Genomic DNA, 27,699 nt, shown 5'->3' with positions numbered 1-27,699 from the left:
TTAGCTTGTTAGTATTTTTAAGTGTTGATAAAAATTACACTGATAAGAAATTTGTATAACAATAGTCTTGCAGTATTATAAATACGTTATGACTTACTTTGGATTTAAGATTTTTTTTTTTTTTTTTAACTAATGCATAAACACATGTATGCATATATGTATGTTATGGTTTGAGTTTTTCTCTTGCATTACAAATCAATATGATAGTTTTACCTCACTCCTGCAAACAAAAATTCCTAGCTACGCTCCTGAGTATATGCACTCATTGTCATTGACAATCTCCACTTTGCTAGGTATGCTCTAATATCTATGATGCATGGGTACAAATATTGGTATGGGTACAATATAGGTACGGGAATAGGGAAACAATATTTTTTTTAAAAAAAATTAAAACACCATATGTAGGGGATACGTATATTCATAATTTATTAAATATATTTTATATATATTGTTAAGCATTTATCTTTATATTGTTAAGCATATATCAATTTAACAGCAATAATGAATAATAAAGTGAATTCATAGCTATTAAATGATGTTTAGAGTACAAACCAAGATCCAAAAGACTATATAAAAGATAACTAAGCGTTCAATATTGAAACCAATATATAAAACATATAAATAAAAATTCTTACAATTTTGGACCATCTTTCACTATTGAGGATTGGGTTAGAATGATATCTAAGTCATATCACGGATATATCCTAGATGTATTGATATATATAAAGCGTTGTCATTTGTCCTCAAATTATTCATAGCTTCTATCTACTGTGCATTTCAAAATGACTGTTCTTCTCTGTTCCCATTTCATTTCTTGCTTGAATTTGTTGGATTGGGATTCGGTGCAAATGCAATTGTATCATGCAAATCACCCAAGTCCTTCACAGTTTTTTTTACTTTTCTTTATTTTTTATATTTTTTTTCATTTTAACCATTTTAAACCTCAACCATCCATACTAATTGCATCAACAATTGCACCTAATTTCTATCCGAATTTGTCCAAGTTTTCAAGTTTCCATATGAGTAATGACAGATTACTCACGTGAGCTGTCAGGCCTTTCGGGGATAATAACATTGCAGACATTACTCATTTTAGAATGCTGTTCAAATGTCTTTTCAGCTCGTAGGAAATGACAATGTACGTAGAGTGTAGACATTAGTCATTTTAATGGAGGAGTATCACGTGGAGAGAGTGGTTGTCAAAGACTCAAAAACAATTTCAGCAGACTTAAATGATCGTACAAATGTGTATAATTTACACGAACTGCATACCAACTATTTTCCTTTTTCAGAACCGGACTTAATGCTTCATATAATTTTTGTACTAGCATATGCACTAATTGTCATCGGCACTCCCTAGCGGTGTGGGATCCCGCGTGCATGTTCATGGTCCCATGTTCGAATCGTGGCGGGTACCATGTGGGGGGATTTATGGCATGCAATGCATCCCACACTCTGGCTCTCTTGGGGTGCTAGGGTGAGGTCTGTGGCATCCCGGTCACAATAGTTATGGCTCAATCCAACATTTCCTAACGGGGGGTGTCCCTATTAGGTCACGCCCTGGGGGTAAATCACATATGGTCACCCCCACCCCCCTTTCATTCAGCCCAAAAAAAAAAAAAAAAATTGTCATCGACACTCTTCATTCTGGAACAATATATTATGGATATATGAGTTGTTGGTAGGTCCCACTCAATTGTGAGAAAGTCTCTAAGCCGACATCCCACTCAACTGTGAGAGAGGGCTTATATACTCTTAAAGGGTATACCTTCTCATCTACTAATAATAATTGACACTCTCTGCCATCCAGGGCACTCTGCCTCACACAGAACTCTGTTACGTCTCTTTCGACTCTGTTTTCCCCGCAAAGTACATTTAAAGCGTTGTCATCTGTCAAATTGTCTCACTTTCCGTCTTCAGCTTCTTTGTATATCGCTCAAATGATATATTCATAGCCTCTATCTACTGTGCATTTCTCTTCTCCTCCAGATAATGACAAAAACCCACCTCTACTAATCAATAGAAATGACTGTTCTTGCCTGCTTCCATTCCATTTCTTGCTGAATTTGTCAAAGTTTTCAAGTTTCCCATCTGGGTTTTGGACTTACTCAATTGGGTATTACATGGTTGTTTCAAAGTTAGCTTCTTTGTAGCATTGTTGCTCTTCTTCCATCCCATCACTTGCTGAAATCTTTATCTGGGTGTATTCTATTTTGGTCTCTTAGATTGTAGTTTCTTACTAAACTTTCAGGATTCTCAGTCTTCATCAGCGTCTTCTTGCTTCTTTTTGTTTGTGAGAATTAGTGTGAATTCTTGTTACCTCCAATGGCGACTTCTGCTGCAGCCCCTCCTCTCTGTACATGGCTTGTGTCTGCCTGCATGTCCGTTTCTTATGAGAAACACCACACTGATCCAAAGAGACTGAGTCCATGGACAAAGAGAAGGAAGTTTGTTTCAAAATGCATTAGTCGTGGTGGTGGTGATGCTGATTTTGTGAGTAATTTGCTTACAAACGGTTCTGGAATTCAAAGTTCTTGTCTCGCATTCGAGAAGTGCAAGGAGTATAACCATTCAGAAGGGCTGTTTGCACTTGTAGGGTCTCAGACGGCCTGGACTAGAAAGCAAAGGAGCATAAATCGTCCTGCTGCAATCTCTGGTAATTGAACGTGTACCTTAGACGTGGCAAAACGGAGGTTCAGGTTTGGTTGTAGTCAAAAGTCATGTCATTTTAGGCAAGTTAAAAATGGTCCGGTTAATCGGGGGCAGGTTAGGTCACGTGGACCCATAATTTTTCATAGGAACTTCATACATATATATATATATATATATATATATATATTTATATATGGATTTTTCTCATGGCTTAAGAACACACAATAACTAATCATTTTTGAAAAAAATTTCTCAAAAATTAAAACTATTTTTCAATTTTTAAAAAAATGTTTCCAAAAATGAATAGTTTAATGTGTGCTTTAAGGACACACATTAACCGGACCCTATATATATATATATACACATCACACTTGTTTTGCCCGTATGATAAAAGTTTTTTTTTTTTTCCCCAGTGTTTCCTTTTCTTTTCTTTTCTTTTCTTTTTTTAAGTGTGTGATGAGTTTTTTTTTTTTTTTTTTTTTTGGGATCTAATGTTATAATTTTTCTTTTTTTAAAAAAAATTAAGTTTTTTTTTTTTAAGACATGGATTAGTAATAGAGTGCCATATTTTGTAAGTATTTTAAGTGAAGTTGAAGATATATTTTTACCGGATTGTCCTCAAAATTTTTCCCTATTAAACCTAATTTTTAAGGGTATTTCTGAACCACATAAAAGTACAGTCTAAAAAAGAGAATCCTCTTATAAATAGTATAAATATATATATTAGTTAGTTGTAGTGGCAGCAGGGACGGAGCAAGAACTTGAAGTTAGGGGGGCAGTTTTTTTGTTAGTTGCGTGAGGTGGCTCTAGCTTCTGGGTCAGTTGCTTAAAAGCTAATGAGTTTTTTTGTGTTTTTTTTTATGTGTGTATCTAGGTATGGACAAAATTATTTTATTTAAAATTTTTTAAAGGATCAAGTTGTTTGTTTTAAATAAAATTGGTTGATTGAGTTTAATTTTTTTTAGCTTTACTATTGGTAATTTCTGTTGTTGAATAATTTTTTTGGGCTTGTTTATTTTGATTTAGATTTTAGATCTGGCCTTTAAAAGGAGGAAAATGCTAAAATTACTAACTTTTTTTTACAAATTATTAATATGGTGAGTGGTTATTAGTAAGTAAAAATGCGATGTAAGTAATGAGGTCAGATGCAAACCAATAAAAGTTTACTACAATAACAGTTTGTAAAAATGTTATAGAAATTTTTTTTGGCTAGAGTAGTACTCCTAAATGAATTAATGATAATATTAAGGGGGGAAAAGTGTGATTTTATAGAACAAAATTGCTAAAATTGGTGACTGTGTATATATTAATTAAAATAAAAAATTAGGGAGGGTCATTGCCCCCCCCCCCCCTAGTCCAAGTCTCCCTTCGTCCCTGAGTGGCAGTAGCAGAGCTATAAATTTTTTAATAATGTTAGAGATACAAACATTTTAACCAAAATTTTTACAAGTTGTTGATGTGATGAGTAATTATTGGTAAATGAAAAAGTGATATTAATGGTGAAAATCAGTAAGAAGTTAGCCACATCAACAATTTGTAAAAATGTTGTAAAATAATTTGTGATGTAGAATTATTCAAATTTTTTTAGGGGGACCAAGTTTTAGAGATACAAATTTTTTTACAAATTATTAATGTAATTATTGGTAAATTTAAAAGTGATGTTAATAGTAAGCTTAGATGAAAATCAGTAAAAAGTTAATCATATCAACAATTTGTAAAAATGTTGCAAAAAAATAGATTGTAGCAGTGGCATTACTCAAATTTTTTTTAGGAGGACCAAGTTATATATATATATATATATATACTTATTTATTTATTTCTTATACATGAAAATTTAGTAATTTTGATTTAAAAAATGATATTTTCTTATATAAACAAAAATATTTTTATCAAATAATCGTTTGCATCTTTGCAAAACAAAAAAACAAAAAAAAAAAATCAAAACAAATCAAAAACAAAAAAGTAAGTCTTGACTTGTCTAAAAATATACAAGTCAATTTAATAAAAAAAAAAATATATATATATATATATAATTAAATTATATATGGTATACATTAAATACTCTAATTTAATGTGATTTATATGACATATAAGAGTAAGTTTAGGGAATAAAAAATACATTAGTCAATTGTATAAATGCACATTTTTTAGTAAGAGAAGTGATACATCCATAACATTTTTACAACACTTTCACAACAAATCATAAATGGTAAGTTTTTATTAGTTCTAATTTAAATCCATAACTTAAATTACTTTTTTACCCATCCATAACAACCAATAACAATCTGCCACTTAAGATTTGTTGTGAAAGTGTTATGAAAATGTTATGAATATAGCATTTCTCTTTTAGTAGTAATCTAAGGGGGACCATTATTGAAATTTATGTCTAAAAATATTTTTTTTACCAAAAAAACAAGAGGGATGGAGGATTTTTTTAAATTCAAGGGGTTCATGCCCCCATAGACCCCCTCCCTCTGCCCCTAGTTAGTTGTTAAGTCATGCAACTAATTATTTGATATAAAATGTATTATTTTGAATTCATCACTCATATCAAGAAGGAGTTCAACTCAACAAATTGAAGCTTGTTTAATAATCATAAAATTATACAAATCCCAATATTGCTAAACAAAACAAAATATCACAAACACAAAATAGTCTAGTCTACCATTTGAAATCTAATTAAGACAAACACACAAGTTTTACTTTTACACAATATCAACATTCCAAAATATAAAACAAAATTACAAATACCGGCCCTATAGAATAGCTAATTTGATAAAGAATAAAAATATATATGAAATTTACAATTATAATTTAATATCTTGAAAAATAATCTAATATTTGTGTATAATTTTAGATGCATTGTGGTTGACACTATGTTTCAATTTAGGAATATACATCAAAGTTTGATTGTTTAGTTACTTATACATGGAATATTTTATGAATATCATGTCATTGTTAAACAACACACACTCCAATCCATGAAATATCACTTTTTATTATGAAAATCCATTTATTTTGGCTATGAACTATTAAAAAATAGGTCTAAATATCCATAATTTATACTAATTTTATTGATATTCTTTAACTTCACTCTTATTTTCACACTTATGAATTATTCTCATACATGCCTATAATTTCAAATATATGTTTTTAACTCTGTTGCAACCAAATTATCTTGGCATGCACTTTATCATTTGATATCTTAAAATCATTACTTATCGCATTATTCAAGCAAGAAAAATGTGTCAATTATTCATCTTTCAATTCATTTGTATTCAATTAGATAAAAGTCTCAATTGATTTATATATATATATATTTGAATGGCATTATCCAAAAAATGTTTTTTTTAAATTGAAGAATTTTTTATAAAAAATACAATAATAATAATAATAATAATAATAATAATAATAATTAGTGCATTATATTTGTTAATAGAGTTTGAGTTGTGCATTGAAAAGTCAATAACAAACAAATAAACCAACCTTGTCTTAATTTATTTATTCTTCTTACCAAAAAAAAGATTTTTTTAAAAATAGGTCTTGTCAAGGGTTAGCTTGGTCGAGTTGGGTTGATCTGCAAAAAAAATGTCAGGTTACAAGTCAACCCGTTTTTACTTTAAGTAAAAAAAAAAATGGAACTCAGGTTGGGTATTTTCCTTAGGGTTCAAGTCGGGTCTACGAATTTTGCCATGTCTACCCATGTTAATCAAAAGTGATATAATGCTTTTGATAGAATTATGGTTAAATGATTAAATTTACTATTTGCTAACAGCTTACACAACTGTTAATTTAACATGATATCAAAGTACAAGGTCTTGAGTTTATTCTTTGTCTTCACTTTACCCTACTTGTGTTTGTGGGCACTAGTTTGTGTATGTGTGGAGATGTGCCTCTAGAATTCTTGGTAAGTTTTTAAATTTCTACCTTCCAGTGTCTGGCATTAACATTGGAGGGATAAGGAAAGCTAACATTTATGGGTTTATTGTTTTGGTTGTGTAGATACTCAAATGTGATGCTTTGTATCTAAAAAAATGCAAAGTTCTGCAATATTGCTACAAAGTTCTGCAATTTAGAGTGCGAATTTGGAATTCTTGATCTGTTTGTAAATTTTAAAGCTCAGCCCACATCTAAGCTACTAGGGTTTCGTGCCACTTATCATACATTATAAAAGAGACCATATAGGTTGAAATAAACAAGATAGAAAAGTGCTTCCTATTTTGTATCTAGGGTTTCTATATCTAGAATTCTCTCGTATCTTCTATCTTTAGTTAAGTTTACTACGAATTGAGTTATTCAACGTGTATACTTTTATTATTTGATTGGGATTGATAAGGTCAGGTTGCTAGGATTTTTTTACTGCGAAACTAATTTGTTTCATTGGTTTTCTTAAGCGATCATACCTTTTGTTATATTTATATTTTGTTGTACCTGATATTGAAGATTGTTGAATTAGTCTAAGCTTTCTAATAGATCTAATAATCAAACTCAGCCTGTTTTTGACTGGTCTAAACCCAATTATCAAACCTCAAAGATTAGATAATTTTCTTTAACAGTTTCAGGCGATACTGTGGCTGTGAGACCTGCAGATGGGGTTACAACAGAGAAGAAACAGCTTACAAAGCAGCGGCGGGTTGTCGTGACAGGGGTGGGTGTGGTAACCCCAATTGGTGATGAAGTAGATGTCTTCTACAATAATCTCCTTGAAGGTGTTAGTGGCATAAGTGAGATAGAGGCTTTTGACTGTGCTCAGTTTCCAACGGTAGATCTTCGTTGGCTCAGTTTCATGGTAGTAAATGGTTGCCTCTAGATGTTGACTCCAGTTATCTTTCTAACAGAAAATTGCTGGTGAAATCAAGTCTTTCTCAACAGATGGATGGGTCTCACCCAAGCTTTCCAAGAGGGCAGACAAATTCACACTTTACTTGCTTACTGCTGGCAAGAAAGCATTGGCAGATGCTGGGATTACAGAAGAGGTCCTTGGAAAATTAGACAAACGTAGATGTGGGGTTATTGTTGGCTCTGCACTAGGAGGAATGAGGGTAAGCATAAGCTCAGATTATTTGTGACACAAAATTGACTGTAGTCTTAGTAGTTGCTTTAAGATTTCAAATTTATTTTAAACCCATAATTATTTTTTATCAGTTATTTCTTCTACTACATGTATTTATAAGAGAAATTTTAATCAGACTTTTCAGGATGGTATAGAAGCATTGAGGGTTTCGTACAAGAAAATAAATCCTTTCGGTATACCTTTTGCGACAACCAATATTGGTTCTGCTTTACTAGCGATGGATTTAGTAAGTTTGATGCCAATGTTTGTAGAAATTTAAGGATTTGGGACAAGTCAACATCATATGTTGCTGCTACAACCTTCTAGCTGTTTCTAAGTTAGCAAATTGCAGGGATGGATGGGCCCAAACTACTCAATTTCTTCAGCCTGTGCAACAAGTAACTTTTGTATACTGAGTGCAGCACACCATATTATCACCGGTGAAAGTGTATGTGCATGCTTTAGTCTCATTAAATGGAATTTGTAATAGGATCTTACATTGTTTTGGGAGCTTGTTTGAGAGAATAAAACAGATGAATTTTACTCTTAAATATTTATTGGAAAATGCTTTCTCATTTTCAAGTGTTTAATTGCTTGAATGTAAAATGTGATCAAATTTGTAAAATAATTTCCGTTAACTATAAAATTTCTTATAAAAAATTGTAAAATATTTTTCCTTTAAAAATTTGGTAAAATATTTTACAAACACACACAGTGACTTCCCCTCTCCCCATCTGGTGGCTAATTCATTGGTCTGATGGGCTGGACAGTTGGTATCAGCAGTCCAGTAATAGGAGCCGTCACTCCAATGACCAATGTCAGATGTATGGTGGCCGAAGCTACCACTTCTGCGACTAGTGATGTCTATTCGGTGGCCGGAGACACCACTTCAGCTATGGTCACCTATGGTCTAATCACCGGACATCCGGCTGCAATGGCTTAGCCACCAATCTTGGTGATTTGCTTGAAAATTTTGACAAATCATACCAAACAATATTTTACATGTAAAACTTTTTCTTCAAAATAAACGGAGTGTTTCCACAAATAACCCTCATCAACAAACACTATTTTGATGAGAAAGTTTAGTATTAATGGCGGTCCTGATTATTTTTCTTCATTCTTTTGAATAACTTTATCTTATTCTAAAATGAAATTAGGCCAAATTCTGTTATCTGATTAGTGAAAATTTCCAGGACGTTATGCTTTGTGGTGGATCTGATGCAGCAATTCTTCCAATAGGTATGACACATGCCTTTCTCATTCTGGATTTGATTTGAATATTATGTTCTATACATTGTGAATTGATACCTCAGGCTTGGGAGGTTTTGTGGCATGCGGAGCTCTTTCAAAAAGGAATGGTGAACCTACCAAAGCTTCACGCCCCTGGGATATTGTATTGCATCCAACTTCTATCTTCTTTATGGTTACAATTCTGCTTTTCATATTACAAAATCAGTTTCCTGACCTCTGGTTCCAAATGTGAATTAGACAGATTGCTATATTTATCTTAAAATAGGAAGGTATTTTATATAATTAGTGGTCGTGATACATGGGAATATATTATTATTTTGAAATATAGTATAATATATAATTTATTCTCTAAAATTTATTGAAGATAATTTGGTTTCCTTAAAAATTGAACTTTTTATTTTTGATAAATAAGAAAATTATGATTGAAAAAGTTACTTTATGCAAAAAGAGCTTAAAGAAGACATGATACAAAAAGGAAAAAATGAATTAATTACAAGAGAGAAGCTAACTAATGAACAAAGGGAGGACATCATTAGATGTGAGTCCCCAAACTAGTAACCAGTCCAACAGAGAACCACTAAAAAAAGCAAACAGTTGATTTCCCAAACTTAAAAATTGAACTATTTCTAAAAGTATTTTCCATTTCTCTATTTTTACAAATATACCATTTTATTATTTTGGGTGTTTTGTTTTGTTTTGTTTTGGAGGAACTTGAGTTTGTTTCATTGATATATTCTTTTTAAAAGTACTTTATGTTATTCAAACTTTTGTTATAGTGTATTATGTTTTCCTTTTTATTTTTTTTATACAACTAAACTTTTTTATGTTTCAAATTAACTATTCAAATTTCTCATTTTCTTCAAAAGATTATATGATAATCAAACCTCATTACAAATGTACAATTAATATTACTCAAATAATTGATAGACACATTCAAATACATAGTCATGCAAATTATATTTTGAATTTTTGATATAAACTCAAATTTTAACTTCCAAAATATCTAAGAATTAGCTTAAATCAAAATTATAAGAGAAGGAGCGAGTGCATGTGATGGGGAACTCAAAAAACACACCACCAAAATGTATTAACCTAAAGTAGAGATACAAAAAACACCACCAAAAAAAAAAAACACACACACACACACACAAAATAAAGAATAAAAATCGAGAGACAGGGAGGGAATAATCACATTTTTTTTTTGGGTGGCAATGTGAGAGAAATAGTAAATCAATATATATATATATATATATATAAGTAGAGACCTCATATGGAGAGCATGAAACTTTGCCATGTGAAGCACTTTATGAAAGGAATTGAAATACTCTCAAGCCACATTAGAGATAAGAAAAAAATTTAAAAATAGGGAGTATAGGGGCCCCTTATTTCCTTTGATTCAATGTTTCAAGACTAATTTTTGTTACATTTTTTTTTTAATGTTTTAAGACTACTATTTGTTTTATTTGATTCAATGTTTCAGACTTTTCCTCTCTCTCTCACACAAAAAACTATTCGCATTTTTATTCACCCTTTTCACTTCTTTATATACACATGCTCACAATCCTTCATGACATCCAATTTTGAATACACTCTAACAAAAAACGATGTCATTTACCTTCAACCTTTCAACAACACCTACATAACTCCAGTATTGTGGTACCATTTGATCCTAACCTGATGAGTAGGCTATGACCAAGGAAGCAAGCTTGCGTTGTTTATTCGGTAATGGTAGCTTACGGTTTTGATGTTGAAGTCGAACGTTGTGGATTTTGTAAAGGTTGTGATTCACTTTGAGTTTTTGGGTGTTTGAGATTTTGATTTGGGAAAGTCATAAATGAGTTTTTCTTTTAGAACTAAAGAAAAAGAAAAAGAAACATTTTAATTGATTATTTATGAAATTAGTATTTTTTTTTATATTTATATTTTGTGTTAGAACTCATTATTTGTAGGTGTAAGGACCAACAGATCTAGCAGCCTAAGCCCACTTAGAACAATGAGTTGTACAGTTCAATTTTGGCCCAAATCAATAAAATTTGTAAGAGAGAGAAACAAACAACAAGAGAAGGCTCTACCCGAGGATAAAAATAAGGAAGAAAGGGCTGATGTTATAGAATAGATGAGCAAATGTCTCCTTACAAGCCTACCCGAGGAGGCCAATGTTATACAGAAAGTTACACTGTTCACTCTCTTCTCTCAATATTCTTCTTGTTTCTTTTTTCTTTTTTGATGCTTGTGTCTGGATCCCTCTTCTCTGAAAACCATCTTTTTCTTCTATACTTCCCCTTCCTTCGCATTCTGACCATCCATCTTTACCTCCAAATTTCTCCTCGTGACACTTGTCCCTTTAAACATCTGAAGAAGGTGGTAGATGGAGTTTGCTTAGCTGTAAATTACACTGTTCAGGTCACTTCCTTATCAATGCAATTGATAAAGCTGTTGTCCACCATTTAATGTGGAGGCAATAGGCTACTCCTAACTAGAAACTTCCCCTACTCTCACTAATTCTCTCTTTTCAGACCATTCTTCCCACCTGGATCACCTCAAAATCCTTCGTCTCATCCCCTCCTCTTCTCGGGTGAATTTCCTCATCGGGTATGTGATACCCTCATATCATATGGAGTTTACTTAGCTGTGAATTACATTATTCAGGTTACTTCCTCATCAGTGCAGCTGATAAAGCTATTGCCCACCATTTAATGCGGAGGCAACAAGCTACTCCCAACTGGAAACTTCCCCTACTCTCACTGATTCTCTCTTTGCAGACCACATTTCCCACCTGGATCACCTCAAAGTCCTTCATCTCATCCCCTCCTCTCCTCGGGTGAATTTCCTCATCAAGCATGTGATACCCCCATATCAGTACTGCGACTCATTAGTCCCGTCCTTGGTCCTCGAGCACCCACAATAGGTTTTTTTTACTGCTATTTTGTTTGGTATGAGCCATAATAATAAAAATAAAAATCAATTATGATTTCAAAGTATTTTCCACTTTTTTTTTAAAGGATACGAAAGCCCAACTAAAAAAAAAAAAAAATTGATAAATTGATGTGTTTTTAACCAATTTCTCTTTCTTTAATCATGTTCTCTTTATATTGATACTTACAAATGATTTCCTTAATTTCATTGAGAAAATGAATTGGGAGTTTGCAATTGAGGTCCCCATATTTGGTTGTGAAAATAGAGTGGTTGAGGAAGTGTATGAGAAGTTGCTTAAATTTATGTAATTTTAGGATATAAAAGTATTTTATGCTTTAATTTCTTATTTACAGATTTCAAAATCATTTAATCAGTTTAATAAATAAAATCTACTTTTTACAATAAATATTATAATATGTTATAGTCTAATAGTGTTATACAATTTTTTTAATAAAATATAAATTAAGAAATCAAGATTCAAAGTATTCAACAATATTGTGAGTAAATATAAATATTATACAACAAAATAAGTATTATATGTAGGTTTTAATATACATAAAAAATTATTTCAAATAAAATTGTAAAATAGTTTGCACATCGCATGAGACATCATATAGTTTATATAAAAGAAGATGAATTGAAGAGTACTCAAAAGAAAATGTATTGTTATAAATACCAAATTATCTAAGTTATGCTACGTAATAGATAATATTATATCATTATATAATATATAATGTCATAGTATAACATTTATCAATTAAAGAAAAGAAAAAAAAAAAAAAAGATAGCAAAATTAAAACACAACCAAATTGCATTAACCCAAAGCACAGTTCAACACAAAAATTCATCAACCCAAAGTAGAGATGCAATAAAAAATTAAAAATCTACCAAAAGTAAAGAAGAAGTATAATTGTAAGGTGAAAAACTAATAAAGAGAAAAATATTCAAAAATGAGAAAGTAAGAGCATTTACATCAATCTCCTCAAAATTTTAGCTAAATTAATCCCAAAAACTTAACTTTTTTTTTAATTTAGCTATTCATATTTTTTATACACCTATCAAACTTAATATTCTGTCTTATACTTCATTTAAATATTTTTTTATCTCTCTCATCTCTCAGTTAATTTTAATTTACACAAATCACAAGCACCACAACCAGCCACCACCGCAGCACAGCCACTCAACAACCACCACGGCATGACACCACCACCATTGCACCACCATATACAACAAAAACCAAAGCCAAAGCCAAAGCCAAAATCCAGCAACATCCCAAAGCCAAAGTTCTCGTGTCTCTCTAGTGGAATGTGTTCCCTGACCAGGTCTTGTACTTTCGATTATACTTCCCTACATTCAATGTAGTTCTATCTTTTATCTCAAAAGAAAACAACTAGATTATCAAACCCAACAAACCCAATGAATCACATAACCATAAAGAAAACTTTCTCTGCTTACACAAATTCAAATGACAAGAACCAAAAATTGACATTTTTAAAGAAGGCGAACAACCACATCTCAACCCATTAAAAGTCATAACAGAGCATTTATTAATAAATGCTACGCTTCATGTAAGAATATAATAGTTATATAATATCACAATGTTCATCAACTAGCTTTCCTTGGAAAAATATAAGTCCAATATTTTCTCAACCTCTTCTTTAGAGAAAGGGAAGACCAAAAGTTTGATTTTTTTTTTTTTTTTAATAAGAAAATACCCCATCTAATTGCTGAATTGGTTTGAACTATTCTGTGACACATACTTGTAAGTCATGACTTGAGATACAATTTTTCATATGAGCAGAATAGGGATGGGTTTGTTATTGGAGATGGTGCTGGGGTATTGCTCTTAGAAGACCTAGAACATGCTAAGGTATATCTGTAAAATTAATTTCTCTATTTTCCCTAAATGCTCTTGATATTTATATGTTTAGTTTTAGCTTAAACCCTTTTGTTTTCCTTTTTTTTGGGTTATTTGTTCTTATTTCTTATAAATATGACAGAGAAGAGGTGCAAAAATATATGCAGAGTTTCTAGGTGGAAGCTACACTTGTGATGCCTATCACTTGACTGAGCATCATCCTGATGGTAGGTAGTCAAGTCATTCGGATTACTTTGATAATGCTGGTACTTGTGTATTAGCCTCATCTTTTCCTTTCGACTGTTTCTATATATTTTCCCCTCTCCTGTAGTTTTTTGCTGTCAAATAAGCTGTCCATTAAAATTAAAAACAGCTATTCTTCTATGAGACACAGCAAGCAATATGTATTTTGGTACCTTATATTTGCAGAGTGCATTTGATCCAGATAAAGTTCTAAACTTACTTTTTCCCAAAATCAGGTAGTGGCCTTGTTCTTTGCATAGAGAAGGCCTTAGCCCAATCTGGGGTAGCTAAAGAAGATGTAAACTATGTAAACGCATATGGTAGTTCAACACCAAGAGCTGATCTGAAAGAATACCGGGCCCTTATCCATTGTTTTGGCAAGAATCCAGAGGTATAATGAAGGCATATTTCTTTACTTCTTATTATCAAATTTACAATATGACATTACTTAGTTTGAGTTCTAGTTTTTGCAGCTAAGAGTGAACTCTACAAAATCTATGACGGGTCACCTACTAGGTGCCTCAGGTGCTGTGGAAGCTGTTGCAACAGTTAAGGTAATAGTTTCTCACATTGCTGAAAAACCCTCATATGAGATTTGAAAAGATAGAGGCCAAGAGGAAGTTCCAAGTTTCTTCCCTTTTTTTTTTTTTTTGCTCAGGTTATTGATGAGTATTGATCTCACTATTTTGCAGTTTAGGGAGTATTAAAAATATAAAAATAAAAAATAAAAAACTTGTAGTTTAGGGGTGTAACAAATTAAACCCCATAGTTTCTAAAGTATACTAAACGTTATGGTTAACAAAAAAACAAATTAAACTATGTAGTTTCAAAAGTAGCAAACTAAACCATAGGGTTTCAAAAAATAATTAATTAAACTTCTGCCCATTTAAGTGGACTGATATTGTATTGGGGGTTTAATATTGGTTGAGAGTTTAATCTATCACTTTGTTTCTATACCCAAAAAAAAAATGTCACTTTTTGAAATTTTAGGGTTCACTTTCTTGCACCCCTAAATTATAGGGTTTAAAACGTAATTTCCCAAAAAAATTCCTCCTTGATAGGCATTGATGCCCCTATACATAATTTGATGGGTTTCCTTTCTATACATCACTATTGTCCCTAAAGTGAGATTTAATTCTCAAATGCAGGCAATACAGACAGGATGGGTACATCCAAACATCAATCTTGAAAATCCTGATGAAGGCATGGTATGCTTCTATAATATGGTTTCCTATCAAATCTAATCAGCAAATAGTCTATCTTTTTAAAAATGGATTTCTAAGCATTTTATCAATCCACCAACACCATTTAAGTTTACATGGGGCTTGAAAGGATATACTAGGAAGTAGGAAGGTCCATGCTTTTAGAAGCTTGAATTTGTGTTAACTTGGTTTTGTGCTATTTGAATTTGAATAAGGACATGAATGTGCTTGTCGGCATCAAGAAGGAACCTTTGGACATAAAGGTAGCACTATCTAACTCATTTGGCTTTGGAGGACACAATTCATCCATCTTGTTTGCACCTTACAAGTGCATCTGATGTGTCAACTCAACCTGAAATTATTAGAGGGTTGAACAAAGTTAGAGTTGCTACAGCTTGTATTGATATTTTTGAATTTGGTGGGAAATCCATTCTATGATTGTACAAATGCTAATCAAACCTAGTGAGCTTATTGGATGACTATCTAATGGAGATGCAACTACTTTGATTGCATTGATTACTGAGTTATTGATTAATTAATGATAGCGTTTCTAATAGATTTTTCATACAAGTGGGGGGTGGGGTATTCAAGTCCAGTTTCTCTCGACGGGGAAAAGAGACATTTTGCAGTGCTTCAAATGCTTCAAGTTATATGATTGTACAAATGATAATCACGCAACAAATATGATTTGGACAACTAAATCAAAAGCTAGTGTGAACGATCACCCTCATAATTTTTAACTAGTTCACCCATGTCTCAAGCACCCATAAACCCTCCTGCTGTGAGGCACCCATTGTATGAAATGGGTGCACTAGATACTTACCTGCACCAACAAGAAGGAAATACAAGCAATACACTCTTTTGATCTATGCAATTATTGCCAGACGTAGAGCAATCTAATGAGCACCCCTCTCAACCCTCTACCTTATGCATTCAACATATGCATCTCTTACAAGGTGTGAATCCCACACAGGTGTGAGATCCATATATAGGTAAGATAATTATTGCTCAATTCCTCATTTTTCCACCCCTCCTTTTTTTGTGTACTTATGATCTTTCTGGCATAAACTAATGTCATGTAATTACACACTGCGTCTTGAGGTCAAAAAAGTATCAATCGTGAAATGCATATCAAATCATCCATATTACGAGCCAATGAATAAATACCATGTGGATGGTTGGTAGAACCAACTCTAACAAAGGAGTATAAAATTTAATCACGACATTCACTCATCAACTTTTATAACACCTGTGAATTGGTATGTTTGTTATAAAGAGTACTAACATTGGGTCCCTACATATGAAATACAAATCATTCAGCAAGAATTGAAGTCAAAATCAAAGAAACATGAGTTAGAAAGGTTAACATGATCTTACTCTGAGTATTTCAATGTAAGTAATCAAAAGAAAATATTCAAAAGTAGAAGTAACAAACATATATCAAGATTTCTCATATTTTCAAACAATAAATTTGGCTCCTTATCTGGTCTTAAAGGTAACAGGTCTCTCTTCCACAATCTTACAAGCAGATCTATCTCCATAGGTACCTATTGGACTAGTTTCCTTAACCTAAGCCAAAAAAGAACTAGAATTCGTCTTGAAACACAATTTTAAGTATATATGGGGATTGGCATGAAACTGGAGTCTAAGACTATTTTGCCACAAGAAGTGCAGAGGAAATGCGCAACCTGTTTTCAGAATGATCACCAGATCTTTGTTTTAACCCAGAAGAGGAGAAAGACCACTCCAAATACAATGGCAACGGGAGCCCACTTCCGAATCAACGCCTAAAATTGAGATGTATAAGCAGATAAGTAATTTTCAAATTACAGATACATGAGAAACAAAATGCAGACACATAAGAGAAACAATTCAATCTAGAAAAGTAAATGTCATGCATCTTGTCAAAATAACACACATAAATACAATAAAGAAATTTTTTGTTATAAAGATAACTGGCAAGCCTACTCAAATGGAAATTACTCGTGCCAAGCTCATAGCACTAGCAATAGCACAAGCCTGTAAATATGAATCTTTACCAGGAAAGGTGTCATGTAGGTCTCATCTCATAAGACTTGCAATTACCTTGTATTTATATTCAATTCTAAATAAGACATCACAACTCAATAAGCTGGAGGCACAAGTCATTTATTTTATGTATAAGTAACATTTTATTAAATATAACACACACAAGCAATATCTATAGGATTCCTCAAAAGAATTACAATCTAAATGACAAATAATCAACAGAATCTATGAAAGAAATGGATTGCACACTGCACAAACCAGTGGCAAGCTGCAGGCACAAATAACAGCCCAATACCAGGCACTGCCCATATCTAGTGGGAGTTCTAACAATCAGTGTTGGTAAAAAGCAGGGCACACTTGAGCGCATTGGTCTCCTAGAGCCTAGGTGCAAAGCGCAAGTGCATGCCTAATTGAGAGTGCTCATTTTAAAAAAATAATTTAATAAATTCGAAAATAATTATTAATGGGCAATACAACAATCAAGTGATCAAATAATCATATAAATTGAAATAAAACATTTTATATTATTCATATAACATTTATATAAGCCCTCCTTTTGCAATTTTACCACAAATATTGCAAGTCAAGTCAATTTTATTTTTTGGATAAGCTAGATATGAGTACTTCCATGCGATAGCCTTTCATGGATCTCGAATAGCCATAATTCCCTATGACTAATAACCTCATAACTTAATGACTATAAGTCTTAAGTGCTATGTTCAACATCAACTACTAAAGTAACTAAACAATTACCACAAGTAAATTATATCATACTTTTTTTCCATGAATGAACTAAGAATGGGCATAGCAGATTTGGTAATTGGTATCAAGTAGATATTCAAAGGGCAATAAATAAAATAAAAAGAAGATGGGTGAGTTACTTTTTGGGGAGAAAAAACCAAGAAAAAAATTAAAATAGAGCCTAAAGTTACACTAAAAATATGCCAAAACAATGGTTTATATCAATAATGAGAAGATCCAACTATAACAACAATTCAGTTTTGGTTTAAATTTTATTGAAAAATATAAAAATTAAAAAATTAAAAAAATAAAAAATAAATAAAAAGAGCACAAAAAAGCATGCCTAAAGCACACTTCTTTGAATTTGTCTCGCCTCAGAGGGGAAAATCATTGGAGCCCTGGTGGTTTGCACTTTGCACTTAAAGCGCGCTTTTACCAGCACTGCTAACAAATATCCATTAACATTATCAGCCATGGGTTCTTTACATATATACACACACATGTAAAATATCCATTAAAACTGCTAACATGTATGCATGTATCCCAAGCTGTAGCTAAAAGTTAAAACCAGCACAAAGAGTTGTTAAGAAAGTGATGACGCAAAATTACAAGCTTTGAGGTACCGGAAAGGGAAAAATCACATTAATAAGTTTAAATTTTGGATAACTGTTTCATGACTCACACAAACATGGCTTCACAAGCATATCTGTGCACCAAACAGATTGCAGTTTCAGTAGTACATTCAAGGATGCTCATAAGGATCAAAGAGTTTAGTTGGATGATTCTCATGTTTATGATGTGCATTAATCTGATCAAACTAACCTGTCGATTTAAGTCTCGTGCCTTATCAGCATATATACGAGATTCTGATGTTAACCGACTTGACATTTCACTGACTTCTGCAAAATTGAAATATGAAAGAGATTATATTACTTGTAATATTCAAGACAAATACTTTAAAAAGGAAAAAAATAAAGGCCCCCATTAGCGTGACTGATAGAGAGAGAAGGGGAAGGGGGGAGGCTTTGGATTTATTACTAGTCTAAGAAATAAAGTTACAAAGTAATTCTTCTGATTTCTTTTTAGCTAAATCTAGATAAACAGAAATATGTGACCTTCACACACAGAAAGGGGCAGAAGGGGGGGGAGGGGGGGGGGGGGGGGGGTGGAGATGTGACCTACAAGAGAGTTATGAAACTATAATTCTGTGTTAACACCATATAATTTGATGTCACAAACATAACTTCACATTCAACTAGTGTTTCAATCAAGCGCAAATATGTGACCTCCACACACAGAGCTGTGACCTACAAGAGAATTATGCAACTATAATTTTGTGTTAACACCATACAATTTGATGTCACAAACATAACTTCAGATTCAACAAGTGTTTCAACCAAGCGCAAATATGCCAATAACTGTTTCTTAAGAGACAATAGTAAACACAAAATTTTGATAATAGCTAGCAAACCCACAAAATCCATCTTGCCAGAACTTTAAAGCAAGCCTCGCTTTGTTCTTGACACTCCTCATGCCAGTGTGTGGATTCTGGTACAGCAAAGTGGAGGTACCTTTACGAGTGGATAGGTACCGATTGCACTCTAGCATTATATCAACCATGGTGAATGTATCTATAATAGCTCTTGTTTCAAGACTAAACACAACCACTTATCAACAAAGCAACATACATGCATTTCCAAGCGCACACATACAACTACAAGTATCCTAAGACATTGAATGTTCTTTTTGGGGTGCCCTATGTGTGTGCGCGCACACAAAGCAACGCAGACCTGTGAAATAAACCCACCAGGGTGACCAAAGAGAAATTTCTTATTGAATGCAATAATGCAAGATCTTAAGCATTTCATACATTATTCAAAATTTTTGCAAATAGATTATATTGCATAGCTTCAAACAAACATCAGAACAAAATAACATAATTACATTTAAGTATTTCTGAAAATAAAAAGGAATATCTTACGGTCCAACTTTTCACCAACGCCAAGAACTTCCTGAACATTGCGAGTCATTATTTGGTGGACTTCATAGAGTTCATCATTCAACTTTGCAATATTCCGCTGGGTACGGGTGTCCTGATACAGTTTCTTGGTTTTCTGTATGAATGTGTCTTTTAAACATAAAAAATAAAAAAAAAATAAAAAAAGTAGGAAAATTAAACTCATCAAAAGAAACACCAACAAGAATGCTGTAAGAATAGGAAGTACACAAAAGAATCATGAAGAAAAAACTAGACATACCAAATTTTATGAAGGCATAAGGTCTGGCAGCAGTTTCAATTTGAGCCCCATTAACACGCTCAAATTCATTCTTGAGGTCTTCAAGGTATTGAAAAGCAAGTTTCTTAGGATAAGCACGGTCACACATTGTCAAGTAACAAACACGTCCTTCGATAATATAACTAAGAACTTACGTCAAGGTAACATTAAGATTGTTCCACATTCAGACACAATTATTATTTTAACAAAGCATATAGAAAAGAAGATCAGATGTCCAACTTATGTAAAAAGAAACAAATTGTAACTGAGCCTCTTTTATGCAAAGTAGGGTACTTCAGCATAAAGACATGTTGAAAAAGACAGCATAATTTCTAAACTGAAGCTGCTATCCCCATCAAATCTTGCATCTGTTAAATATGATAGAACAATTTTAACTAGACAACAACGCCTACAAGGAACTTAATATCCCACAATCATCTAAAAGTCTCATAAAATCTCCATAACTTCACATTGTGTTTGAAGCCAACCACAAATTTAATTGCAATAAATTTTTGGCTAGATTGAATCAAGTTGGATTTCACATTGTATTTGAATACTCTCTAAACTATAAAGAGATTGCATACTCCAGATTGTACTAGAAATAATACTGTAGTTTCTATCTCTCATAAGTAATACTGGGAAAATACATATAAACACACACACGTGAAAAATTTCACAAGGATACTGGAAAATATAAGGGCCAGTTTCAATTGACATCCTTGAAGCCTCATTCTGACCTCTTGATAGGTTTTTAAACAAAGCCTTGACTTGCTGTTTGTAGAATTCAGCATCTTTTAAATCTCGGCTGTCATCCAGTCCTTCTGCTAGTGGAAGACCATCAGTTACACGGGCAATCAAAGTTAGCTTCACCATCTTCAGCTTAGACCTTTTCAGCTATACAAAAAATGACTCAAACATGTTAGCCATTATCCCAGACCCAGGAGAATATGAAGACAACAATCCTACACAAATAAGAAACTGATATACACATCAACAAATAACTCTGCTTAGTACCATAAACTAAATTCACATAATCTAAAAGCTACTATATCTCTCTCATCAATCATCCATGAACACCTACTGCCATTTAAGCTTAACGTGCAGAGTCCATAATCACATCTGTCATGGTAACACCATCTATAGTTCCTCTTAACTCCGATGGATCACAATGAGTTATTAAGCAAGGTCACATCTTGACAACTCACCTCTTCAAATGTTACTCTCAGAATCCAAATGACCAAACTCCCATTAAAAAAAAAAGACCCATGATTTGGTTCTTACAATATTGACATATTTCATTGTGCTGGGCATTAGAGAGGCATTTGTTAAAAACCACAAAGAACAACAACAAAAACCCATTTTTTATATTCACTAAAAACACATAAGAGATCACCAAAATGACCCAATTCTTCTTCTTCATCACATGCTATGAATTCAATTGTGATAATACAAAATGATAAGCATTCCCCATCTGAATCAAGATCTCCAATGATCTATATCACAAGGCACCAAACCAAGCCATATGAGCCACCAAAATCATATCTTTATTCATTTTTAAAAATACCCATTAAACCAAAATGAACAATTTGTTGAAGAAAAATGCCATTCCCATCTGGAAATTCAGATTAACAAACTAAAATAAATAACAAAGACACAGTGTTCACTGTGTATTTTTTTTATATATGTAATGGACATACCTGGTTTATATCATTTGGACTTTGCTTTTGATGTGAAGGATCTGAGGGACGGTGATGACAATGCTCAGAATCTGACCGAGACAATATGGCTATAATAGAGGGGTTTGGTTTTGGAGGACCAAAAAAAGAGAGAGAGTGCGCGCTTTAAGGTATTGTACCTTGGAATGCCAATTTGGAAATAACTTTATTATTCTCAAAAGGTACAACTTACACAGCCGTGATATTATATATTGTCCTAGTGTACCCTATCTAATTCTCATCTAACTCTTTTTTTCTTTTTCTTTTTCTTTTTCTTTTTCTTTTTTATTTACGTTTTTTTAATGTAATTTATTTATTTACGTTTTTGAATTAACAAGTTGGATGAATGAGTGTAACTTGAAAGAGTAATTTGGAAATACAAACTATTTTGCAAAAAAAATTACAAATTATTAATATGGTGAGTTTTTTTTTTAAGAAACAAAAAAAAATATGGTAAATGATTATTGGTAAATAAAAAAACGATGATAATGGTAAACTTAAACGAAAACCAGTATAACTTGCTCCACTCTCCCTTAAAAGTTATCATGACTTTTGAATAGAGTTGTAGTGTGCCTTTGTATTAGAACTCATTTCTCTCTTTCAATGTGTGTGTGTGTGTTTGTTTCTCAAAAAAAAAAAAACCAATAAGAAGTTGTCCACAGTATCAGTTTGTAAAAATGTTGTAAATTAGTTAATATTTATAGCATTACTCAACTTGTAAGTTTGTAATAAAAAAATAATTAAAAGCAGCTAAATTTTATGATTAGAGGTTAAAAAAAAAAAAAAACCATATACATAGTTTTGAATATTAAAAACCACAGCACACACTTAGCGTGATAGTCACTCCATAAGTATAATTACTTGTGGGGTGTAGGGGACAAAATGTGAGGTTCAACTCTCCAGGAGAGAGCTTCACACACATATACACTTAGATTATTCTAGAGTATAATTTCTATCTTGTATATAAAAAAAAAATTAAAAAAATTAAAAAAAAAGTATAAAGTATAATTTTTCTTTTGACCCATTTATAATGGGTTTTCAATTTCTCATCCAGATATTTGGATTTAAAAAAAAAAACTTTTTTAAGTTTTTAGACTTTTAGTACAATTTTTTATTTTTTATAGGAAAAGTTTTAGCAAAATTAATCACTCATATTGTTGTGGGTTCAAATTACCTCAATTATAAAAGTATTTTATCATAAACTAAGAGATTCGGTGTTGAACTTCATTTATAACAAAAACCAATTGATATCTAATCTAATTTGATTGGAAATCGTTTTTTTTTTTTTTAATACAAGATAGAATTTCTACTTTAAGTTAATCTAAATATATATGTGTATGAAACTCCCTCCTAGAGACTTGAACCCCAGCCCTTACCCCCACACCCCACAAGTACTTATACTTGTGGAATGATTATCGCACCAAGGGTATGCGATGGTATCAAATTCATTACTTAATAGAATGCAATCCTCAAAGAAAACTTATATATATATATATATATATATATATATGCAATACAAACTTGACGGGTATATAAAGGGCATCCTTTCAAAAAATTTTAAATCAATCACTTTTTATAAATTAAAATAGACGATTCTATTCATAAAAAAAAATAATAATTAAAAAAAAGATGATGCAATATATTATTTATAGTCCACAATAATATTCACTCTTGAAACTATAATTTCTCTTTATGGTTAATTTTTATAAATATTTCTAATTTCCAATTTTTATTGATTTTCATTTGTATAAAAAGTTCTACAAATTGGTCTATTTTTGGATGGTGGCTCTTTAAAATGGAATGACTCATCCTATGTAAACAAAGCGTCAAATTAATGAATCCTATTCCTCTAAAAACATTTCTCAAAAAAAAAAAAATTCCTCTAAAAACAATATAAAAAAAATTAATGATTCCTCTAAATTTGTTACAAAAATCCCATCCTTTTGTTTGTGTCCAATGCAAAAAAATAAAGTGCACAAGAAAGTCATATTTTAAAACTATATTATATATATATATATATATATATATATATATATATATATATATATATATATATATATATATATATGTATATGTATATAAACTACATTTAAAATAGGATAAATTATACCTTTACATCCTAATCTTTCACCATGATTACACTTGTTAATCCCATAAATTATCAAAACACACAATTGACCCACTAAAATTGTTTCAATGTCCCCCCACTGTCTATTTTTGAATTAAGTATGATAGTGTGGGGTCAGAGAACTTATGACCCGGCCCACTTTCCACTAGGGCCTAGGGCCCGTGCCGAGGAGAGTAGTTGTCGAGTACAAGTGGTGAAAGACTAAATAGCCTAGAGACACAGCCGAGGACGATCCTGTCATCGGCATCCCAAGACTTCAAAGGGAAGAGCGACATCTCGTCGAAGGTTGCCTCCAAAATGCCCCCAGAAGAAGAGGCGAGTAGAATGGGACCCACATGGGGGCACGGAGTAGGGGTGGTTCAAGGTAAATACGTCACCTCCGCACTGAATGCGCCCACAAACGTCCTGGCCGTATTAATGGGAAAAGACTCCTGAACAGTGTGGCTTCGGTTATTGCAACTAACAAAAAGTAAGGGGAGGCGGCTGATGGGACAGGTAATTGAATAGGTACCTGCCTGATCAACAGGTGGAGGGTCAGGATCAACCGAGAAAAGCTATATAATGTGAAGATTTATGCGCCAAAAGGGGGGCTTCCAGACGGTGGAGTCCTAAAAAATGAGAATAATGAGGACATGAAGTTCCTTGAACAAGGTCTAAGGACCGGAGCCACTCATGACGTACCGGAATAGATTATTATTAAACACGTCAGGTTCATCCTTGTGCAAATCGCTATGGAAACCCTGATTAACTACCGTCCGGTGACCAAGACCTAGCTTTTCAAACCCACGCTCTACAAATTATATTGTTTTGGCCTTTTTACGTGCGAACCCAATATCATTTTGTAGTCGTTACAAATTGAGTCCTTACAGATAGAATTTAATACTGAAAGACCATTTTACTCCTCTCTTCAAGATAGACATCAAAAGGATAAATCAGTCCTTCATTGCTAAATTCCATTATACTCCATAATTAACAGCAAAACATTTAGTAGAAGGTAAGTGTAATATATTTTTAAAATTAAGGGGTCGACCATATGTTTCAATAATTCAAATGTTTAGTGTAATCATAGTCATAGTTCATGGTAGAAAAGTGTAATTTTCCCATAAAAAAAAAAAGAAAAAAAGAAAAAAAAAAAAAAAAAAAAAAAAAGAAGGAAGTTGGCTTTATTTATGATATTATAAAGGTGTGAAATTTTACTTTTATAGTTGAAGGGTTTCTAAGAAATGTATTAATTATTAAATATATTTTTTTCCTTTTATGACTATTATTTGAAAATTATATTTTTACCAATAAATTTAATGAAAATCTTTTCTTTCTTTCTTTTTTTTGAGAAGGAAATTTAATGAAAATCTTATAAACCTAAATTTTCATATGTTTATTTGACTTACAATTAAGGGAAGATCAAATATTTCCCTCTCTATATATATATATAGAGAGAGAGAGAGAGAGATACAAGATTATCATGCATATTATAAGTGTTAAATTTTATTAAATCAAATATTTAGGCATTATTTTAATGTAACTCCTATGCATATGAATTTTCATTTTATTATGTTAACTAATGTGCTTTCTTTTTCCTTGCAAGTTGCAACAAATAGGGTACGGAAGATTTGAACCTTAAATCTTAACATTAGAAGAACTTGGTAATACCATTGACCATTAAGATTCTTGGCTATATGGGTTGCAAAGTGCTTTTTAGTACGATACTAAAATAACAAGTACACTTGTTTCAAAAAAAAAATAATAATAATAACAAGTACATTTTCTCTTGTGGTTTGTCATCATTTAAATCTATAAAACTTTTAGCATGGGCTTACGAATGACCTATTAGTTTTTGTTGTTATTGTTGTAGTGATAATTCGATGGTTACAATAGGGAGGGTAGATTTGAATCATAGATGTTTTAGAAATACCAAGAGGTAGCAATGAATTGAATTACAAGTCTCTAAGCATCTCTTAGTTGTTTTTTTTTTTTTTTTTTTAAGAGAGTTTTAGCCTATGGCGTCCACTTCTAATGATAGTTCTTTATCATCAAATCAAGATACTAATCAATTTTTGGTGTAGGCAGGAATTAAAGCCCAAATTTTCTTATTCAACCATCAGAGATTTTACCAATTAAACTAACTGGAACCCACAACTTCTCTTAGGTTAGTTTAATATGATAGAGAAATAAATCAATGACTCTTTTCATTGTGTTAGCAAGATTATTAGCATGGCTTTTGTCACCTCTTGGATTAGTTTAATATGATGGAGAAATATATCAATGATTTTTTTTTATTGTGTTAGCAAGATTATTAGGATTAGTCTCATATGTGTAAGGATTTTTGTTTGTTTTATTTTTTTGATAGATTCAACAAATACAACGAAGATGTGGGATTTTGAATTCCAGACGATTCCATTGAAAACGCCAAAAATGTAAGGTATTAGTTAAGTTATAAAAGGTTCTTAACCTCTTGTATGTAGGTTATATATTCACTTATGTAATTTTCGATTGTGTTACATTGAGTAAATTTTATTAAGTCACAATGTGTTATATCGTCATTGATTATGTTAGACCATATGGTAGCATAAACTTTTAGAGAATCTTTACTATCACCTTTCGCATAGAATTCTATAAAGGATAACATTTGTATTTAACAAAAATAATTTGACACAATTCTAAAAAAGTTTAAACCCAATATCTGAGTAAAGAAAAATAAGGAAGAAAAGTTAAAAAAGAAAAAAAGATACATTACTACTTCATACTCCATTCCATTTAGTTTGCCACTTTTCCTAGTATTTCATTTTGGGTTTTATTAATGTATGCCTTTAGATTACATGTTAGTAAACTATTTTAGGAAATTTTTTATGTGAAATAAAAAAATGACAAATAATGTTAAAGATACAAACTATTTTACAAAATATTTTACAAATGGCTGATGTGATGAGTGATTATTGGTAAATGAAAAAGTGATATTAATGGTAGACATAAATGAAAACTAATAAGAGATTAGCTATATCAACATTTTGTAAAAAAAAGTTGTAAAATAATTTTTGGTTATAGCATTACTCAAAAATGACTAACCTTTTTGATATTTTTTTCAATTTTTCATAAAAAGTTTTATAAAATAGATGATTAATGGATGCTCTAAATGTAGGAAATACACATAAAATTCCCAGATATGTGAGATGCAAAAAATAAAAAATATGCACCAAAGAAAACAATCATACAAGATAAAGATTTACGTGGTTTGGCAATTTGGCTATGTCCACGGACTTGTAAGGATTTTACTATTCACAAGGAAAATACAATATTCTGCAATACAATTTTTTTTTTTTAGCGAAAACTCCATTTTGGTCTCTAAATTTTAGGGCTATAGTTAATTTGGTCCCTACATTTTATTAGTAGTCAATTTGATCCCTACTATTTTCAACTTGTAGTCGATTTGATTTTTACCGTTAACTCACTAATGGAAAATATTTACGTGGCAAACGGTGTGCACAGTTGGCACATGTGATACTGACGTGGAAAATAAAATAATAAAAATATTGTTTAATAAATATTTTTAAATGTCACGTAAGCATTTATTTTGAAAAAAAAAATTAATTTTGCAAATTTTAAAGATGGAAAACAAAATTAGAAATCCTAGATTTTCTT

General features: G+C 31.8%; 2 protein-coding genes across 4 annotated transcripts; one reads left to right on the top strand and one right to left on the bottom strand.

Moving 5' to 3' along the window:
• The first annotated feature begins 1,805 nt into the window (after positions 1 to 1,805).
• On the top strand, positions 1,806 to 15,739 carry LOC115989212 (3-oxoacyl-[acyl-carrier-protein] synthase II, chloroplastic-like). 3 transcript variants are annotated; one of them, XM_031112880.1, is made up of 14 exons: positions 1,806 to 2,116; positions 2,252 to 2,656; positions 7,209 to 7,414; positions 7,491 to 7,694; positions 7,842 to 7,952; positions 8,058 to 8,153; positions 8,899 to 8,944; positions 9,019 to 9,098; positions 13,674 to 13,742; positions 13,873 to 13,957; positions 14,210 to 14,364; positions 14,438 to 14,527; positions 15,122 to 15,181; positions 15,391 to 15,739. In XM_031112880.1, exons 2-14 carry the CDS (start codon positions 2,326 to 2,328, stop codon positions 15,511 to 15,513), a joined length of 1,656 nt encoding a protein of 551 aa, XP_030968740.1. In that variant the 5' UTR covers positions 1,806 to 2,116; positions 2,252 to 2,325; the 3' UTR covers positions 15,514 to 15,739. The 3 variants fall into 3 exon arrangements, with proteins under 3 accessions (XP_030968740.1, XP_030968741.1, XP_030968739.1); XM_031112881.1 differs by having other exon boundaries at positions 1,806 to 2,656; positions 14,447 to 14,527; XM_031112879.1 differs by having other exon boundaries at positions 1,806 to 2,656.
• Positions 15,740 to 16,524: 785 nt separating this feature from the next.
• Positions 16,525 to 22,108, bottom strand: LOC115989208 (25.3 kDa vesicle transport protein). Its single transcript, XM_031112878.1, has 6 exons — positions 21,918 to 22,108; positions 20,906 to 21,114; positions 20,203 to 20,363; positions 19,926 to 20,072; positions 18,767 to 18,843; positions 16,525 to 16,962 (listed from the first exon to the last, which is right to left on the bottom strand). Exons 2-6 carry the CDS (start codon positions 21,091 to 21,093, stop codon positions 16,879 to 16,881), a joined length of 657 nt encoding a protein of 218 aa, XP_030968738.1. The 5' UTR covers positions 21,094 to 21,114; positions 21,918 to 22,108; the 3' UTR covers positions 16,525 to 16,878.
• Positions 22,109 to 27,699: the final 5,591 nt, after the last annotated feature.

This window comes from Quercus lobata, chromosome 5 (assembly GCF_001633185.2).
Source record: "Quercus lobata isolate SW786 chromosome 5, ValleyOak3.0 Primary Assembly, whole genome shotgun sequence".
Classification (NCBI taxonomy): Eukaryota; Viridiplantae; Streptophyta; class Magnoliopsida; order Fagales; family Fagaceae; genus Quercus; species Quercus lobata.
This window is presented reverse-complemented; position numbering and strand designations above follow the sequence as displayed.

Coding starts and splice junctions, on each gene's coding strand:
- LOC115989208 (XM_031112878.1), bottom strand. CDS start 21,093: ATGGTGAAGCTAACTTTGATTGCCCGTGTAACTGATGGTCTTCCACTA. Junction 20,073..20,202: donor TTATGCCTTCATAAAATTTG/GTATGTCTAGTT, acceptor TATGTTTAAAAG/ACACATTCATACAGAAAACC. Junction 16,963..18,766: donor CACGAGACTTAAATCGACAG/GTTAGTTTGATC, acceptor TCTCAATTTTAG/GCGTTGATTCGGAAGTGGGC.
- LOC115989212 (XM_031112880.1), top strand. CDS start 2,326: ATGGCGACTTCTGCTGCAGCCCCTCCTCTCTGTACATGGCTTGTGTCT. Junction 8,945..9,018: donor TGCAGCAATTCTTCCAATAG/GTATGACACATG, acceptor TTGATACCTCAG/GCTTGGGAGGTTTTGTGGCA. Junction 9,099..13,673: donor CTTCACGCCCCTGGGATATT/GTATTGCATCCA, acceptor TCATATGAGCAG/AATAGGGATGGGTTTGTTAT.